The sequence below is a fragment of the Clinocottus analis genome, unplaced genomic scaffold, assembly GCF_023055335.1.
Source record: "Clinocottus analis isolate CAN_PGR_092001 unplaced genomic scaffold, fCliAna1.0.p SCAF_21, whole genome shotgun sequence".
In the NCBI taxonomy this organism is placed as follows: domain Eukaryota; kingdom Metazoa; phylum Chordata; class Actinopteri; order Perciformes; family Cottidae; genus Clinocottus; species Clinocottus analis.
This window is the reverse complement of record NW_027175943.1, coordinates 10,873,974-10,894,682: the sequence shown is the minus strand read 5'-3', so window position 1 is coordinate 10,894,682 and position 20,709 is coordinate 10,873,974. Positions and strand designations below refer to the sequence as shown.

Sequence of the window (20,709 nt, the reverse complement as noted above, 5' to 3'; positions counted from 1 at the left end):
GAAAGCTAACAGGGTCGCATGGCTGTTGTTTGTAACACCCACAGAAATTCTGAGCAAGGTCGTCTCCGGTCTGCTGTGTGGGCTTCTTTCAGGCAGTATTCACTTTCCAAGTGGTATGTTTATGCTTTGTGGGTCGCCGTGTGCAGGTAAGTGTTCCAGTCTGATGCTATCAGCCTCTGTGTCAGAAAAGAGTGTAATGTGGTTCCACAACAACATGTTAGTTTATGGTGAACTGAGAAGAGAGATAACTGAGCTGTGGTAGATGCTATTTCAAATATTACACTACTAAAAGGCCCACTGTTTAGCTTTCTATGTTTATCTAGAATTCCTTTCAATGCTTGTAAAATAGATATCACATATTGGCTTGTAAACAATATCTCTATTCTCGGGCCATGCCGCAATATAAGATATATATGTAGCTTTGATATTTTCACATTTTCTGTTTGATATAACAATTTTATGCGTGTAATCAGCGAGATCATTGTGGTAAACTGTTCTGAGTTGGAAGGAACACGGCTCTTAAATGAATTCTGAGTACTTTCATCCACACCAGAATGTCCTCATATTGTCTGAGTGAAGCTCTGAGGTTTCTGCTTTATTGTGAAGGGACGTTGTTGGTGGAAGCAGGAAGCTTCACAACGACACGGCGGTGGTGTACTGACATTTTGATGTGGTTGGTCTTTAAAAATGGATTTGTTATTAAGTTTTTTCACCCAATTAGAATTACATTTTTTTAATTCAATTTTTGTTGGTATTATCTTTTCATTGTATTTCTAATATTCATTTTTTATTTATTTTTTATTTTATTTTTGACTAACTTATTAAATGAAGTTGCCTGTATTTCACTTTCAATGGAATATTCAAACGCTTTGTTTGAACACTTTAAATGTTGTCAACACAAGTTATACATTCCTCTTATTTATTACACTGATCACATGAGGTCCCCTCACTACAAATCTCTTGTCATTGAGATCGGTCACATGATGCCAACTGAGCAAACCTGACGTGCGGATTGTGATGAATAATGAACCTTCATAATGTATAATGCAGCGGTTTGAACAGAGGGGGTCTGTCAAGTTGTCCTGAACTGAACTTGAACACGTGGTAAACACGTCGGTCTTATGATCCGTCATCTGATAAACTCCAAATCCTGCTTTAAAAAAAAACAAGGAGACTGTTATCTCCCAGAATCCTCCAATCAAAGGAGGTGATCTAGTAAATGTTGTGTGATCCGTCCCTCATGCAGACAGAAGTGCTTTGATTCTATCTGCCCCTGAAGGACGAGTGCCAGGATGAGGCTCAGTAGTGACGATGCAAACACAGTTGTACTTTGGTAGGAAATGGTTCTCAATAAAACTGCACAGAGACAGACACAGTTTTTTAGACGCAGATCCAAACCAAATGTCATTGCGCTCCGTTGAACGTGATAAGTAGGCGTTTCAAAAGGGTTGCAACTCACCATTATTGTCATTGTTATTAATCCTGTAATTTCCCCCCACTGAGGGACTAATAAAGGATTATCTTATTTTATCTTATCTTGTCGATTCGCCATTTTCTATCTTTCCATCAGGATCAGAATTGTTTATCGGCCAAGTACGTTGCACATACATGGAATTTGACTTAGTGAAAGGTGTATCACAATAAACATAGACATTGAATAAAATTTAGTTTGATTCAGATTCAGAACCATTTATTGCCGTCTATGCTTTCGCATACAAGGAATTTGTCCTGGCGGGAGGTGCATACATTCAACATTTAAACAATAATCTTTTAACGGTGAACAGAGTGCAATAGTATTTACAATTAAATCTAAATCTACAGTAGAATACAGTAAATGGAAAATATAAAATTAAAGTTAAAATAATCGATAGATTATCTGCCCTCAGGGATCGGGTTGCGCTGTGATCTTCTATCCGGTCGCCAGAATGCATCGATCTGCTCAGCCCATAACGTCTGCTAACATCTTATCAAACCTTTAATCTCTCACTTTGATGAAAATGACTAACAGTCATCGAAGAATAATTTACTTTAATTCCATCGCAGAAAAAAAAGAAACTCTGGACTGTCTCGTGTTTAACGTGATCCCTTAAAGAAAGTGTGAGACGGCAGTCAGTAGCAGCAATCTGAAGTTCATGGTTTCTAAACGTTATATGACTTTCTGAAACAGTGAACAGGCGTCTCTTTTACACAGAGATTCAGTGAGAATGCCGTAAAGAAGATCCGCCATTAAACTGGCTTTTTAAAAAATTTTTTTTTACAATTCCTTCCAGTCTCCCACACAACCGGAAGACTTGAGTCTCCAGCCTGATTCCCGGTACTAGGACTGTCACATTTACACATTTTTGCCATGGATTTGGAACGGAAGCATCGGTTCTCTTGAATCGCTAAAGCCAGATACAAAAAGCTTCCCACTTCCTGTGCACCAGAGGATTCATCCTGACGTTCTGCCAACATTTGTGTCCGAAATAACGTATCAAAAGACATTCTTGTCTCTTTGATCAATCAGTGGACACGCCTTGAGGAATGTTAAGATTTCAATCATGGCACCTGCTGTCATTATGAGACTGGTTGGTTGGTTATTACCAAAAGGTTTTGAAATATTTTCCCACATTAAACATTTTCAACGGTCAAAACCCAATGGACCCTGACAACTGCCTTTTGTTATTTCCCCCCTTAACATAAAAATTGAAGGGGAAACAATTTTTCAGGAAACGCCCGGTACAGCATGTCTGCTGTGTGTGAGCTTGTGGTGATGAAGACGAGTAAAACCCACACTTCTTTGTATGTAAATGTTACAGCTTCTCAGGAATTGCTGAAATCATTTGCAGCGTATCATTGGATGTGGTTATTATTCTCACACACACACACACATACACACACACATACACACACACACACACACACACGCACACACATTCTAAATGTGGCTCTCAGGCTGCCAGGTGTGAGGGAAGGTGAACGCTCCAAACCATCAGTGCAGAGAGGGAACCACTTTCCGCTCGCAGCACTCGCTGTGATCCGTCCCGCCGCTTCAGTTCTGTGGAAAGAAGCAGAAAGGAAGAGAGGGAAGGGAAGTCCTTCACAGAGCGCTTCATTAAAACTGGGAAGAGATCGGGAATCCTTGAACTAAAGAAGAGAGAGTGATGAAGAGCGACATGATGAGAGGAGGTCTGTGGGGGTTTAGGATGTAGGAGATGGAGGAGTGAGCTGTTATAGTGGGATTGGGGCTGCTCGGCACTGCAATACTTATGCTGAGTGCACTAGTTCAGTGCTGCCTGCATCCGGCACACAGCTTCTTTGGCCGAGTGTCCTCTGGTCACACAGTCACTGTTGATAAAGGTCCTGCTCTGATCCCTGCCCCTGTGTTCGGTTGTCTTTTTGTATGCGTGCACTCTCTTACTTAGACCTATGCTCTGAAATGCGGTTCAATAATATACTTACTATGTCCAGGAAAGGCAATCTTCACCTGGCTTTATGTGCCTCTCCACAGACGACAGTTTGTGTGTTCAACAGCAAATTGATCAGCATTGCAGTGAAGAAGCCGAGGCTGGTTTTACGTTGACCTTTGGGGCCGCAAATAACTATATTAATAATCGCTCAATCTGTTGATTTATTGTTTGGATTAATCAATCAATAAATCATTGACTAAGTCAGAAAACAAAAGGCATTCCTCGTCTTCTTGTACAATATTTTAACTACAACATATATACATAGTCCCTTGCATGTGATTGGAGTATCGACTTGAAGTTGTCCACGCCCCGATTCTTTAGTAAAGCGTCGTTCTGTTGAGTGACTGTTTCCTAATTCAAGGAATAACTGCACTTCCAGTTTATCCCCGTTGCTTTTTACAATTGCTGCAAGACCAGCTTCATACGCTCGCGCATAACTCGTACATTAACTGTTGGCATGAGAAATATATTTTAATGCTGAATTGAACATGCATTATTCATTTTTACCAAACAATGTGTATTTGTCAGACTGGAATTATTAGCAGAAGCAGCCACGGGCACACAGGATAACCGAGAAAATTGGCAGAACATTGTTGTGTCAAGCAAAGCGTCAGATCTTGCAATGTATTGATTCTAATTCTTAGTGTGCTTGTTTGTCCAATTTTGAGTTGTAGTTTTTCACGCCGTCAGTAATCGAGTCCTCTCTCGGTTTTCCCAACGCTCTGCCCGCTCTCCCATCGTCCTGCTGGCTCCACCTCTTTTTCTGTTCCACCATGGCTTTTCACATATGTTGCCTCCTTGCTGCATTATTATTAATGGATATAAAACTTTCTCACCTGTAAAAGCACAATTCCCCCTTCCACTGGAAACTTGTTCATTTGTGATTTACTTTGTTCAATACCACAGACATAAGGCGAACAACATATATCTTGAATTTTTTATGATTACATCTCAGACAGAAACAGAGTGCGTTTTGTGAGTGCCTCGCGCTTTGGAATAGTTAAACAGTCATTTTGCTTTTAAATAAGAGTGGTGCCTTGGGAAAACAGCCACAACCTGACGGTGAGAGCAGCAGATTCTAGGAGCATTACTTACACATGTTGAAAGCATAAGTGTATGAGTATTAAGGGAACTATTGATTTGTATGATGCTTTTACAGCTTGATGTGGGCTGCAGTGGTGTAATGCAATCTTAAGAACAATAGAAGCGCTTGCCAAAATGATGACACCTAAAGACATAAAAGAGCAGCCATGCGAGGTTGATAATGACAAGTGCTTCCAGTTACGTCAAAGTCAAAGTTCATAAGATTTAAAAGTTGTCAAACTTCTTCTATGTTCTGTATATTCTTTGTCCCAGCCCTGTGGTGTAGTATCTACACGCTGCTTCTCCATGTATGGAGCAGTTAGCGGATGGCTACCAGACGACCTGAGGGGTCCGCAGGGGGATTTGGTAATAGACGGAGATGAATTACGGTACCAAGCACTCACAGATTTACAGACGAGCAGTAACTTAAACTGTATTCTATCTCGAGTTATTCAGATGAGAGTATTAGAAGTGCATCCTATACAACCTTAAATAAAGTCAATGCAAGTCAATGCACTAATCAGATATCACGTTATCGGAACATTTTGGGTTCCCCTCAACCTTAAATGTCCCCCAGTTTGCATATATTTGTACCATTTGTGATCTACTTTGATTTTTACTCGTTCAATGGTTGCATCTGAAATCTCTTTCTTTAGTCGACTGTCGTTTGTCTGTGGGCCGCTACAACGGGGGCTGAAATAGAATGAGGGCTATTCTGAGCAAGACGGGAATCAATAAGAGGTAAAGATTGATTTAACTAAGACCTGACCCACCACATTCCACTGTCAATTATCAGTTGGAAGACACCCCAGGTTATATGACAAAAAAAAAAAAGAGTATTCCCAAGTAGCGTACTTATTTTCCTCCTAGCTCTCATGGTCACTGCTCTCATTAATACGGAGAGTAAACCATATCCTTCTGAAGTCATGAGCTGAGTCCCTCCACTGTTTTCTGACTCGTCATATTTATGACTTTTGGCTATTTGGCCTCTTAAGATAAGTGTGTTTGCACAATTGTGATGTATTATTCATGATGATAATTCAAATGCTAAAGTTTGCTCGGCAATATTAGCATCCACTAAAAGCAAAGTTAGACTCGTGTGGAAAGTCATTTAAATATCTATCTCCAACATCAAATATAAAGACAGACATATAGGACACAACAAAGACTCTGAAAGACTTGGACAGACTCAGATTGGACGGGACGGGAGAGGTAGATCTGAATGCGACTGTTGTGATGAGACTACAGCCCCTTGGCTCAGGCTTCAGAACACAGAGATCACAAAAACCTTATCCTACTTTGTGCACCGTTTTTTATTTATTTAAATTTTAATGAGGTTGCATTAGAAGTAAGTGTCCTCATTGCCCAGTAAAAATGAAACTGCAACTCTGTCCGACACCACCAACTTTCAGCGCTTTGTACTGCAGGAGTTGTGAATACGTTAGAATGAGTTTCTCAGAGTGTACAATCTCAGTTTGTGGGACGGTGTGTGTGTGTGTGTGTGTGTGTGTGTGTGTGTGCGTGCGTGTGTGTGTGTGTGTGTGTGTGTGTGTGTGTGTGGAGGGGGGTGAAGGTGTGACAGGCAGCACTGTCTGTCTCTTTGTCTAACTTTGTCTCCTTGTTGCCGCCCTACACGCTTTCCACTACCATCCTTCGTTCCACAAAAAGTCCCCAAAGTGGGTTAAAGCAACAAAAAAAAGAAAAAGAAAAGAAGTATTATCCATTCATATTCAGTCTGGCACTGAATGGAAGGAAAAGTGTGAGCTGTGCCATCTCAGTTTTATGTAGCTCCCTACTGGGCATTAACCACAGGGGGGAAGAAGAAGAAGAAGAAGAAGAAGAAGAAGAAGAAGAAGAAGAAGAAGAAGAAGGTCTAGAGCGGTCCTGTCTGTCTGTCTGTCTGTCAGAGAAGGCACAGGGTGTGATGGTAACAGGCCAAATAGACGTTGGTTTGAATCCGATAACAAGACGCAGCCTATGGCCCCCCCTCCGTCGAAATTACCCACTTTATCTCTTCCTTTCTTTTGGTCTCTCTAGAGAGCCTTCTCCACTCCCTCTGTGAAGCAAATCCACACAGTCATTCCTCAAGAAGATAAAGCATTTGCCGTGTATTATTCCTTCTTTCTCAGCCCCCCCCCCCCCCCCCCCCCACCCCCTTCTCCCTCTCTATCTATCTCTCTGCCGCTGGAGTAGATATCTGCTGCTTGTCAGATATAAATCATGCCTCTCATTGTTTTTCCCCTGCGCCATGCAGCAATAGCTCGCCGGGCGAGTGCTGCGGCGGCTTTCTCTACGGACGTGAGAGTCCCTTTAGGTTCGCAGCGGAAAAGAGAGTAAATAAGAGAATAAACAAGATGTGTGTGAGGGGTGTGTGTACGAGGCATGGAGAAGGACAGAGAGAGAGAGTGTGAAACAAGGACATTGTCCAAACTGATGTCTAAATAGTCCTTCCACAAAACACACATATGTTACAGCTGCTGGAATATTCATTTTATGCACTATGTTCATGACACCATGACCTAACTTTAATTGAATGGATTTCTATCTGACTGTTTTACGTTTGTTCATCCTCCATGAACAAACGTAAAATATTAAAATCGAAAAGCCATTCAATTAAACTCATACCCAAAGGTTTGTTTTTTCAAAGGTTTTCATTGTCCAGATGTGGTGTCTCTTACTCTGACATTTTACCCACAACAAATTGCAGGTTAATGTAAAAAAAAGTATGTTGTGTTAGTTATTTTAAGTATCAAGGACAGCATTTTTGTAAAGAGTGGTTTGTAGTAATTTGATGAAGCAATCCTTGACTGGCCAACTGACAGGCCTTTTTAGTGTGAGAGAGAAGTCTTCCATGTGCTCCAGCCTTGCTCAGTCACAGCTGGTGTGGCGAGGCTGTCAGGCCCAAGCAGTCCAGGCTGAGCTTCTCCGTCAGCTTATTTCATGCTCCCTAAAACAAGACGTTACAGTTCAACATCAGCACCATCCAGGACCAGTCAGTCAGCACAACGCAGCGATGGGAGGAGTTTTCCTCCGGGATCCGGTTTAGAATGCCTGCCTCCCATGATTACCAGCTCCTTGTGCAATGACTCGTATGATGTCCGACAAAAAAGGACTAGTTTTCCTACAAAATTTCCGCTTGTTACATGCATACAGTGTGTTATATACAATATTTCATCTTCACAGGTAACTTCAGGCAATAAAACTACTTGGTTATGTTTCAGAAAACATCGTTGTTTGGGTTGGCCCTAATTACGAAAGTTACGTGAGAAAAACATCAGTGTTGACTTCTCGTTTCACTCGGGGAACGACCAGCGGTCTCCTGGCTGGAAGATTGCTGTTTGTTGGACTCAAACCTCCTCACCCTCGACCCCTGTGCAGCTTCAGAAGGACATAGAACGCCTGGATGCAACTGGTTTTGTGCTTCAGCATCTTAGACTAGATTCCCATAGGATAACCAGCCGGCTGAACGCCAGCAACAGTTGAAAACAATGGGAAAGACTTAGTGTAGAAGTCAAGGTCTTTTCTTAGTTACTATCACCAGAGCTGTGTAATCTACTGTAGGTGGAGAAAATTAGTCGTAACCTTCGCAGCAATAAAGGTGGATTTCACAATTAAGCATGAGGATGTGTGACTGTCTTTGCAGCGGTGATGGCACATTCTGCTGCCCGTACTTACATCTCTTACTTCGACACATTTGCTGCTGATAAAATATATTCTATTCTATTTACCTATACTTCTCCATTATGTTTTTATACATATATTTTGTTGTTCTGCATTTACCCACTTCGCTCTTATTTATAGGACATTTTTATCACCTTAAGTCTAAAACATTAAGTAGGAAAAGTCCTGTGTTGAAATGACGTGAATAATTAAGCAGACATACATTATACATTATTGGCAAGTGATTAATTATTTTAAGTTTTTATGGCGGATTTTGTAGTTGTGCTCTCTGGAAGCAAATTGAATCACTCAACCTTGATTTCACATTGGTAAGAAAATAAAATGATGTCACGTTTCGTGGATTATTTTCCTCTGTCGTTCCAAAACGATGGAAGCCATTGAAAACCATCTCTTGTAAAGAACTTAAGTAGCACAGAGACAGAGAAATGACTCATAATGAACAAAGACCATGCTGTGTCATATTATTTCAATTAAAGGCTGACAATGAATTTGTATCGTTTCGTTATAGTTTTATTCATGATCCTTGATGGATATGCATTTTGGCGCAGCAGGGACAAATTACCTGATTAACAGGAAGAATGTGTTTTTTTTGTTTGGTTTTTAATATTTATTTTTTTCATAATCGAGTGCAGAAAGACTGGGGAAACTGGGACAGACCATCCTTAAAGTCCTGGCCTGGCCTTGAAGCCCAGTAATCCAAAAGAATGGCTTAAAGCTTAACTGATTTGGTCTTTAGTTAGGGAACCTGCAGGAAACGGAATCGTCAAAGAAACCGACCGACACAAGGTTTTTAAGGCGATGTGTATCAGCAGATTTTTTTTAGCATAACAAATGCCAATTTTTGATCCCATGAATGTGCCAATTAAATCATTTCAAATACAGTAAAACCCTCTAATAGGTCACTCATACAGTACAATTTGTCCCTTTTCTATGTTCTGTTATCCAGCAGTGTGAGCTGCTGTTTTTTCAGCAGCTGTAAGGGGCCGAGCTTCCCCTCTCAATTTATGGAACCAACCAACTTGTAGAAGAGCTGAACATAGTCGTACAGCACCTTCTTAAACATAAATTGATTTTCTTTGGACCCGAGAGCAGCTGTTTCGGAAAACCCGCTGAGCTGCCCGCCTCTGTTCGACTTGCCATCGTCCTTCTGCATCAGAGCACTGGCAGAGGTCAGAGCACTGGCAGAGGGTCAGAGCGCCGAGGAACTGTGAAGCCACTCGGGCTCCCCGCCTCCACACAAGCCGACGTAGCAGCACCCAGCAGTGCTAACAGAGCTGTGACGGGAGACACGGTGGCGAGGAGCGCCGAGGAACGAGACATGAAAGGCAGCATTTAGAAGATAATTTACCAAAGAGAGCTCTGTCTGTGTCTCCGACTGTGAACCAATGCCCCGCAGTTGGCGGATAAGACGGTGAAGCCAATGAGCTCTCAGCTAAACTGAGGAACGAGGTTTAGGTTCCTGGTCAGAGGAGCGGCCCTCCTCATCCCCCTTTTGCCTTTCCTTATCCTCGTCCATCCGTCCACCGCCGCTTTATTGTTCCCCGGCAGAACGCGGTAGATCGGCTTACAGGTACCACCTGACGGACACGCTCGCACTCACACACACTGTCACGCAGAGTGATTTTATAATTGAAAAGCTTCACAAGAGAGAAAGGTGGCAAAGAGAAGTGGAGCAAAGAACAGCGGTGATTTGTTGACTCAGAGGTCGGGCATCGCATCCGCCTGGTGTTTATTAAGCGGCCCGAAGCCTCGATGAGCCGCAGTCCATCATTCAGTGGGAGCGGGCGTGATGGAGGGCCTCATCCACTCCAACCTCTAATGCCTCTGCTGAAGCTATTAGCCCGACTTAATGTTTTCTGCAGAGAGGATGCCGTAACCACAGAGACTCCAGACCGATGTGTCATTTGTAGATTTTGGCAGCGAATTATAACTGGATACAGATGTTTAGATTTTCTGGGCCACAGAGTCGTGATATCTGGCAACTATTCTTACAACGCTGTAAAGAACTATCGGCCACTGTATCTGAGCAAACTCCCTTTTTTTCCACTTTCAGATCAATACCATGTCTCTGCCGTTAGAGTTCTTATACAAGCTTAAAGTGCAATCACCATACTTTTCCATTTAAACTGAAGAGGAACATCTGAGCTATATTCAGTGCCTTGAAATGGGAACACTTGTGATGTTTCCATACAGCGATAACAACACGGGGAAGAGCTGTTGCTCACATGATGAAAAGAGTTCATCATGGACAATTGCTTTTGTTGCTGCTGTTATATTCCTGCTGATGCAAATTCATAAAAGTGCCTCGAGGAGTGGACTACTGTTTTTGTTTTGTTTTCTTATGTTATGTTTGTCTTTTGTGGAAAATGGGCTACAACTGCTTTTGGTTGAGCAACCGTCCGTTGCAGAATGACAATAATTATCATTGACTCCTGGAAAATAGAAATGGTGAAATAAAGCGATCCACCTTTTTTAAATAGAAAAAGAAAATGAAAATATCAAGATGTGGAATCATTTTTATTGAATGAGCAGTTGGCAGGCGGTGGCGGTTGTCAACACCTTCTGTTGCTGTTTCCAGTGGATTTATTTTTATTGTGAAACAGGAGTAAAACTGATTAAGTATGTGTTGGAGATTTTCAGATTTTTTTAATACAGATTTTTTTCATACCTTTGCAGTTTCTGATCTGTACCTGAATGCATCTGGTGTCTTAGCTTATAGTATCAATGCACTGCACTAAACACTAAAACTAACTACTGCTCTATTTAATATATACTTATGTTTCAAACATTGCGTTGATTTAAGGTTCTTGTCACAAACTAAATTTAACAATATATTATAATTTACCATCGCCTAATACTCAGAATATGCTATACTAAATAGAGCTTTGAATGCATCATAATGTAACTCAATCTAACCTCGCTGTGTTGGGTGTGTGACGGCCCCTGAGTACTGCAGGTGTGCAGTGATTGCGGGATGCAGAGCACCTGGGCCGGGAAACGAAATACGGTTTCCTTAGTATTCACCAACAACACCTACACACCATATCACACGCATGCATATTGATATCACTGATGCCACTGACTGCCACACTCCATACTGTTACCTGTTCATTTCGTTAAGTCAAATAAACTTTATTTTACTCCCCCAAACTGTTGTCTGTGCCAAATTTGTCATCGGCTAAGAGCCGGGTTGTGACAGCTGTCAGCCAAGCAGGTCGCTGCTGCCCACCGGCTGCCGACAGCTAACAGCTAATGTTTCTAGTTGCACGCACGACCCACACCTGTTGAGTCCCTGGGGTTGACGCTGAGATGCAGTGGATCTACGAACACAGCATGGACAATGTTTGCCGTACCAATACAGAGGGCGGAGGGAAGATCAGCATTACGGGCAACCAAGGCATCCACTCCTTTTCCATCCCACTCTGCTCAACTCATTATTTTTCCTACCCCTTCACTGAAATCCTCAAATGTCACCGCTTCCCCCTCCCCCCCCCCCCCCGCCCCACACCCCCCCACGTCAGTAGCAATGCCCGGCCAAGTGCGGCTGACATTTTATAGATTCCTTCCAGTGTTATCAGCGATAAATGGTGACCTTTGCCGCGGAGGGAAAGCATTTGATCTATCCCAACCTGAAGAAACAAGACTGTCAGCATCTGATCACAAAGTCAATTTCACCTCGGGTTGCTTCTTTTTGATATCGAGCACCTACCCAGCAGATTCCATCGCTTACTGTATTCCCTTTGTATAGGCGGTATTTAGCTATGCAGATTGCACAATGCCCAAAGCATACTTGACAATGACAAAGCCTAATGGATTACAGTGCCGACAGAGAGAGAGAGTGACGGGTACCTTTTAGGGCCCTGGTGGAATTTGATTGCTTTTTAGAAGCATATGTGACAAGAACATGGCAGAGGTGCCTTTTGCTGGGCACAGATGATAAGCAGTGTAATGGACTTCCTTAGTGGGCTTTTAGCCCAGCTAGACGCTAGCTTGAACAGTGAGCGTGAGAGAGAGAAGTCTATCTTAGCTGGGAGTTTGATTTTGTGCTCTCAGATTGGGCGGCCTTGACTGCGAGTGCCACTTTAATTGTGTGAAATGCAGACATATTCTTACAACTTCTGAGTCAATGAACGTAAAGCAGCATTGTGATCGGCACAGCGGCGCTGACAGTAACATGTCAGTGTGGAAGTCGTCCCAGTGACTTTAGCTGACTACCTTTGTGCCGTCAGCAGACGAGCCAAAGGTTACATACTTGATTATGATGCGTTCATTCCGTGAAAACGCCAATGTAACTTATACGGTTATTGCTGTGTGTTCAAATGAAATCTTCTAAAATGTAGTTTTTGCCGAGAAATTCAAATAAATCCACAGCAATCTTTTCACAGCAATATAAAATAGACATAAGAGAGGGAATTATGGGCTGTTAATCTTCCTAACACTAGCTCTGAGCAGCTTATAATACATCATTAAACTACTAATGACTAGATATTTTTTTATCCAAAGCAAATATTTAAATATAAATACAATAAATTGTTTCCCAATTATATGAACTGTGTTTTTATGCAAATAACCACTCAATTATAGTTCCAGGCAGGTCGTAATGGGACAAGGAAATTGCAATCAGTGCATCTGTGGTCGTCCACTATTTTACAGAAGAGGCGTTATAAACAGAGATATCCCGAGCTGACCCTTAAGCGCCTCCGAGCATATTTTATTGGATCATATCGGCTCAAATAAATCAAAATCCAATCATTTCCTGTCTGTAGTCTGCTGTGTTTTGTCACCCCAGTCTGCTTGTCCAAGTAAAAATCACAGTGTAAAATTGTGTGAGATTATTTGGGCGGACCTCAAGAGCCCAGACTCTGAGCTTGGCAACATGCCTGGACTTGCTACACTACAATGCTTGTGAGTGCAAAAAATAAGCAAATATTTTAAGGACTAAAACTCATATTCAAATGTTTGATGTTTTTTTTTTTTTAGCTTTACATTATTCACTATTTTACACAAGTGTAACTGGATCATGTAGAATTTTTAAGGATAATATAAAACAACAACACATTATTACTTATTGTGCAATACTTTTAGACACACTTACTTATTATTATTTTTTCCATCTGTATATTTAATATTCCCTTACTGTTTAATTTTGTTTTATTTCTTTTCTACTGTTTATTTTTATTATTTGATCTTTATCTTTATTTACGGTCAGCAAAGCCGCTGTAATCCTGTAATTTTCCAACTGAGGGACAATAAAAGATTATCTTATTTGATCTTATCTTAACAACTGATCTCTGATACACAGATTCTTTGCACTTAATAATGTACCTTTTACCATCGGGACGATATCCAACAGGTCCGTCGTTGTGACCCTTAGTTTCACACAGACTGAACTTCAGGTCCATGTTTCTGGGTCTGGCCCCTCATCACCGGCTGTGGGCGCTTGATTGGCTCCAATGTGGCAGAAGAAGTCGGAGATGGCAGGAAACATTGTTCCGGAGAGGGACAATTAAGACTCATGCTACTGCCACGGTCCCCATGCTGCCGGGTTAATAGCCGTGTCCGTACTCTCTAGCGGACCATCGATTGTCTTTAGTGGCTTTTGGAAAGTAAATATTCTGCTCATTTCCCTGATGTTTTCTGTTGCCTCCTGGTTTAAAAGCCTTCTTTGTTAGTCATTTGGTGAACCTGGAAAGAAAGATCATTACAAAACCTTCCTGTTCTATTCTGTCCTTGGTCGTGTGTGTGTGTTCGTTCAATTCAAAGACAGAGCGCAGTCTTTATAAGTCCATCACACTGTTATCGCATCGTGCTCCGTCTTCAGGAGTATATCGGCTCAACGTTTTGCAAAGTTGAGCTGAAAGTTCTAAAAACTCCTCCATTCTGGTCATTACTATCCTGGTGAAATAAATCATTGTTCCACCGCTATCTGTGACAGAATGTTGTGCATACCCAGGCCGACACATGAATCACTCTCTTTTAAATCCGCCGTCTGTAGAAGTGTTTTTGTCAATTTGGAGTGGGCTCATGATTCATGGGAGCTAATCTAGTCATCCTGTTGAGATCCTTGCTCAGTGGAAACGGGAGCCATTATTCTGCAGACCTGCATTGGCGCATTGACTCAAATCAAGCAGGAGACCAACGGTCCAATGACTGTCGTGTATTTATCGGCCATCGAACACCGCATGTTGCACGTTAGCGATGCTACGTGGTGACAAGATGCCCGTGCTTAAAGTCCCAAATGCATTTGTAACCAGAGGACTTTCTATATTCCTCCGTCTGTAATAAGATGCTATTTCTGTCTTCTGTCGACAAAAATGGACACATGATTATATACGTCTCGTGTGCTTCCCTGTAAAGACACTGGAGACATTCTTTATGTGTGAGGCAGCATCTGGCCTCATTGAAACATGAGTTTTTACTCTCCTAAAGCTTTGTTTTCCTATCATTGTGTGGACAGACAATGCTATTGACCACCCAATCGTATTCATCAATTAATGAAGTTTATACCTGAGGATTGCAGGGAAAAACCTCGTAACAGCTCCCATGTAATTCCATGTTTGTACCTTTTTTATATTAAAACTGGTGCTTGGGCACATATTATTATATATTAATAACATGTGAATATATAATATTCTATATTGTAACTGTCCACCTTCTTTTCCTCACGACACTAGGCTGATAAGTCCGCTCTGTCTCTTAATGTCTGCATTGACCTCTCATGTGATGTTCCAGTGACTCATTTCTTCGTCCTGCTTTGTGTCCTGCAGGGCTGCGAGCTGGCCGGGCGGTGACGGCACAGTGGCTCTCTCAAGGCCGGAGCAAGAGGGAGGCCGGGACCTCCACTCAGGTCAGACGTCTTATCAACCTTTTCTTTCCCGATCTTCGTGTCCCTGACATGAAAAGCTACTTGACGCCACCATGGCCTCGCCTCCGGCCAGTCAGTTTAACTGTTTGTAATTGCTTCGATATATCTGGCTGGTAACAGGCAGAGTGGCCCCAAGAGCCAGCAGGGCGTATTACATCTGTCAAGATGAAAGGGTTGCACAAAGCTGGCAACACAGTCATGTTTCCATATGCCGGAGCCTCACCGGGGACTGGACCCAACATGCAGTTGTGGGAATGTCGTGGGGGCCAAATAAATCAAAAGGGTCCATCCATACATATGCTCACATAATACAACAATGTAAGTACACCGTGTCTCAGACCCTCAACGGCTTCGGGAACTCACGTGTTGAATCATCACAACATTTTTAGGGCAGTTCCCATGATTTGAAGCGTCAGTCGTACTGCTTTCATCGATTTATCCAAGAGGCTTGCGAGGGATACACTACTGTCATGCTTGCTGCTACTAACCTGCGTACTGTGATGATGATGATGATGATGATGATGATGATGATTTTAGCAGTTAGCCTCACTGACTGAACTTAACAGAGATACATGGATTTCCAGCACCATACATTTCTCACAGCAGCTTTACAGCTGGATTCGTCTGACTGGCTGACCTTTCAACAGGGTGTCAATGCGACTTTGTACAGCGGCGTGAAGTTGCTAAAACATCCTGTGGAGCGGATAGCAAAGCTCCCGGTAGACCTGCACTGATGATGAACTTCTCCATGTATTCATTTATTTACCCAAGGAAATTATTCATGGTAGAAAGAAAGGATATCTGCCCGCTCTGATTGGTTGTTCCTTATCACACGACCTACATTGCCAGCTGTAGCGTTCCAAAAGTTCAAACTATTTTCTTATCTCGGGGCTCCTTTAGGAATAGACACTAGGGAATGCTTGTGAACGCCCCCTTTGGTTAGTCACTGTCTGGGGTCTGGGTTTATGGACAAACAAATGATGTCTGGAGGATATTATTATTACTGTGGAGGCTTTTCACCGCCCTCATTTTCAGCCTACAGAGTGTCTCCTCATCCACAGCCTCCTCACTGGTCCACACACACACACACACACACACACACACACACACACACACACACACACACACACACACACACACACACACACACACACACATGCGCGCACGCACACGCACGCACACACACGCGCACACATACACAGTGCACAGGTGGGAGGACAAGCACATTAAACACTACGTGCCCTTTAGAAAAATGATAAGCAGTTCCTCGCCAATGTTGCACCAGCAGTCAAAAGAACAGACGGTTTTAACTTGGCACAGCATATTCCAAAAAGATGAACAATTCACAAAAAAACTCTGTTTATTGAGTCTGAATAACGCGGAGGCGTCATGTCATACAAGTGCAGTGCAACCCTGGGAGTGATCATCATCATGGGCCTTACACGCGTCAGGTGGCGATCAGCGTAGTCTTTGTGGTGTGTTCAAGAGCCACTTTCTGGCCAAGACAGAGGCGACGTAAGGGACGTTTCAGCTGTACTGAATGTCGTTCTGAACTTGAGGAAAGAGAACTCAACTTTTAGTGCCACCATGTGCTCAGCGTCTCTCAGCTCTGCTTTTGCTGTGATCCCATTTTATAGAATGTAATGAATATTTTCCTCCATTAACGATGTATTATTTCATCCACCCGCATCCCATCTGCTATTAGTCATATTTTTTATGACCCGACCTGGGCGCGGATAAAACTGCAATCCCTGTATCTCTCGTAAGAAACCCGTCAGAGTAGGCCAGGTCGCCTCCTGCATGATTTATGGCCATGTGCTTCTGTTCGTTCCAGTAGAAGTGTGTATTCTGAACAACGGATTTGTTTGCAGGATATCGGGCTGTCGGACAAATTAGTTTTCTGGTTTTATCAGTGACGGTCATCGTGGTGTTGGCCACCGGACCAGCTGTGATCGCAGCAACCCCCTCTCCTCCTCGGAGCGAAGGGAGAGAGGGGTGAGGGCGTGGGGGTGCTTACATATTGAATCATCACAACTTTTAATTAAATTTGTCACAGTCAAAAAAAAAGAAAGAAAAAGCTAACACTTTGTGATATCAGTGGCGGGCCGTCAGGACCAGCTACGCCTTCACTGACAGAGACAAACAAACCCTCCCCTCGCAATAGATCCCCCCAACCCACCACCCTGGCCCATAAAGGAAACGGCTTGCGCAATAGGTCGGAGCGCAGACCTGAAAGCATGCAACTATGGCAGCACATCCAGCCTGTTGATGATCCACCGACAGCCCCCCCATCCCCGCCCCCGCCCCCGGCCACCATGTAATTGACGGTGATCACCGTAGGCGTCTGGCTGCCTCTTGTGCATCTTAATGCTCATGATGAAGGGAAAGTGGAACCCTGCTGAGAGCAATAACCACGCAGAGTGATTAAGACCCACGCACGCATCTGCATACCAGTCCTGGCGCTAATCGCCAGCTAACGAGGGGTATCGAGGCTTGGTGCCGGCGTCAGAGGAGGATTAGCACCAGGACAGGAGAGAGTGGGGGTCATCTTTTGTTTTACAGAAATTACAGAAATTTATGAGGCTCACATGCATATTTCTAGGGCTGTGACATTCACATCATTTGCAACCACTAATTTGTTCCTATATTTGGAATCAATAAACATGTGCATTAGAAGTACCACTCTTAGTTTGCAGTGTTGGACCTTTACTGTAGTGCATCTACCCAGAGAGATGATGATAATCTGGTCCACGTCTCTCCCTCCTCAAGTCTTGTGACTGCTGTTAAGAGCAGAGCGTTACTCATCTTGGAGGACTGTGATGTCTAATGACGACCTCAGCGTATCTGCAGCCTCTGCCCGCCTCCTGCTCGGTATTCTCCAGCACTGATAGGCTATTACCTGCCAGGTAGTGCTGTTGGTGTGGCATTGAGTGAGACTACACAGTGGTGACCACAGATAGACCGGCTGATACTCGCCCAGGCCAATGATCAAAATGCTTGGAAGCTTTAACCGTACAAAACCGTATTCGAATGCATCGTTATTAATGCACTCCCCCAAAAATCCCAAATAGACCATGAAATAAGGAATGGTAATCTCACATTATTCATCGTGCACATGAATTATTATGAGTTATTCTCAGGCGAATAGTGTTTGTGTGTGTGTTTGTGTGTGTGTGTGTGTGTGTGTGTGTGTGAGAGAGAGAGAGAGGGAGAGAGAGAGAGAGAGAGAGAGAGAGAGAGAGAGAGAGAGAGAGAGAGAGAGAGAGAGAGAGAGAGAGAGAGAGAGAGAGAGCCCAGCGCTGTCCTGAGTGCTGAAACCCAGCGGAGGAGATTGATAGACAGAAAGTCTCAACAAAGCAGGTCATTTGTTTGACGTCTCGATGTCTCTTTACTCCTTCATTCCCATTCCTTTATGACCAATATGAGCCCATGTGTTTCTGATGGCTATCGCTGTCATTTATGCAATGCGATTATTGCGCGTTTTGTCGACGTTTTCGTTTCAATAGTAAGTCTTCGAAGTCCTCCTCCATCATTAGACAATAGTAGCAGCTGCCATTTAAATGCTCGCGCTCACCGTGGCGGCGGGGGACCGGTGGTCGGGCGATGTGAAAGGACCAAGGGGACTTGGGAGGAAGTACATCTAATCAAACTCACAGGGAGAACAACAGAGGTTTTATACTGAGAGGTGACTGACGCTGATGAAGAGCAGGAGGTTCTTCTCCTGCATGTGTGTGTCAGTGCTTATTATGTGTGACGAAGTCAGATACAGTTGACCTTTTGGTTAAACACTTCTGTAGCGTAAACAGGACACCTCGTCGCCCCCCATCGTTGTGTCCCACACGGCCCAGAATGTGAGCGCTGGCGTGGAGGTTATTGGCCGCGTGACTGGAATGGTTCAGGGATTTTTTGACAGATAGAAGAGGTGGGAGACTCGACCCCGACGCACCAGCGGTGGGGGGTTTATCTTACTAATTGCACGTCCAGAAAGGAAATCATCAAAAAGGTGTGACAGAGTCATTAAGTGCACATCTGCTCGCCTTTGCCTTCTGCTCATTTTTTTTCATCCACGGAGGAAGCGGCTCGATGTCAGAGGCTCCATCCATCACCGTTTGTTGTTGTAGCTTTATACTCCGTCTCTTGTCCTTCAATTATTTGCCGGGTGAGTTCAAAGACTCACCGCGGCCTCTGTCCTCCTCCGCCTCGTTTTTCATCTCTCTGTGTGCTCGGAGCTCTGCGGCGTGTTCCCGCCCACCCCGCACCTCTGCTTTCCGTCTCCCTGGTGATTAGATCATCTCTCACCTCGCGAGCACACTGGATATGGCGATGACATTCACCCCAGAGATTAGGGAGTGCACACACATGGATCCACACCTGTGTGTGTTTGTGTGTGTGTGCTATAAATACAATAGCGTTTATGCAAAGGAGCTCTCACATGCACATTACACAGTTACACTGATGATACCCACTAGAATTCACCTGATATGCTTTTAGAAAGATGCCCATTGAAGTCCAGCCCATTTACATCTTAAAAAGAAGTTCAAGGCTTTCATGAGACGGCTGTGTTGACGTTGGTCTATTTACCAATCAATGAGCATGATTTTGACTTGATATTAGCCAGCCAGCATCCAGCCGTAGGTTGATCAGACACACGGAGGTGTGCACACTCAGCTATGGATTGTTGCCAGATGAAAGAGCCGTGAAGCTGACATCCTTATTTCCATAAAACTAATATACATCGCAACTCAGCTTAGGTCTCTGATAATCTTAACCTTTGGATGTCTTTTTTTCCACAGTTTTTTTGTTATTTCATAGCTACCTATTGTGATGGGAAATGATATGTAAGTTCATGGGAAATACTCCTAGCCATATGTGTTCCAGCACACATTTGTTCCTTGGCTGTGTTTCATATTTCTATTCGGTCGTCACTTCTCCTTTCTCCTTTTTCATGACCAAAATAAGTGTGGAATTAATAGAAACAACTTGGAAACATGTCCACGTGACTCATCATTACACTATTTAGCCTTCACTCGTCATGGATGTGGAATCTCGAGTTGCCTTTTCTCAAAATGCTTTTCCTTCTTGAGCGTGGAGCTTTTTACAGATCCCACCTCAATGTTTCCCTTGGGGATATGTCTGCCTCATGCAGTGATGATGAAGGACAACTATCCAGCAGTCAGTCCAGCAGTCTTCTGCTGCTGATCCAGGTCCAGGTCTTAGTGGCAGCAGCCTAAACTAGGTCAAATCCACATTCATGTGTACAAGCCCCTTATTGCCTATTCTAAGACATCCCAGGACCGATGGGCGGAGCAATCCACCAGCGTGTCCGAGGTTCTTCACCCATTCAGTACAAACATGAAGAGCTCTGATAAGGTTCCAATGTGAACAACAAACCTGTGTTGAAACTGACAGGCGGAGATTTAGCAGCACCGCTAGAGGCTAACTGTTCAGTAACATTATGATGCGTTCAGGCTCTGCACAGTGAAAATAAGGATATGGCCAAGGTAAAGTATAACGGCATCAAGATGTGTTCAAATGTTCTCATATAAAATGTAGTGTTTGTGAGCAACTTGAATAAATGCAGTTGTTTGAAAGAGATGTTTTCACATGAATAGAAAATAGATATTGGAGATT

At 43.3% G+C, this 20,709-nt stretch overlaps 1 protein-coding gene across 1 annotated transcript in view; it reads left to right on the top strand.

Moving 5' to 3' along the window:
• Positions 1 to 20,709, top strand: part of adam19a (ADAM metallopeptidase domain 19a) — a 145,928-nt gene that overhangs the window by 4,986 nt on the left and 120,233 nt on the right. The window contains exon 2 of the mRNA XM_068587854.1: positions 14,981 to 15,060. Within this exon, the coding sequence (XP_068443955.1) occupies positions 14,981 to 15,060 (80 nt within the window). The remainder of the gene's footprint in view (positions 1 to 14,980; positions 15,061 to 20,709) is intronic.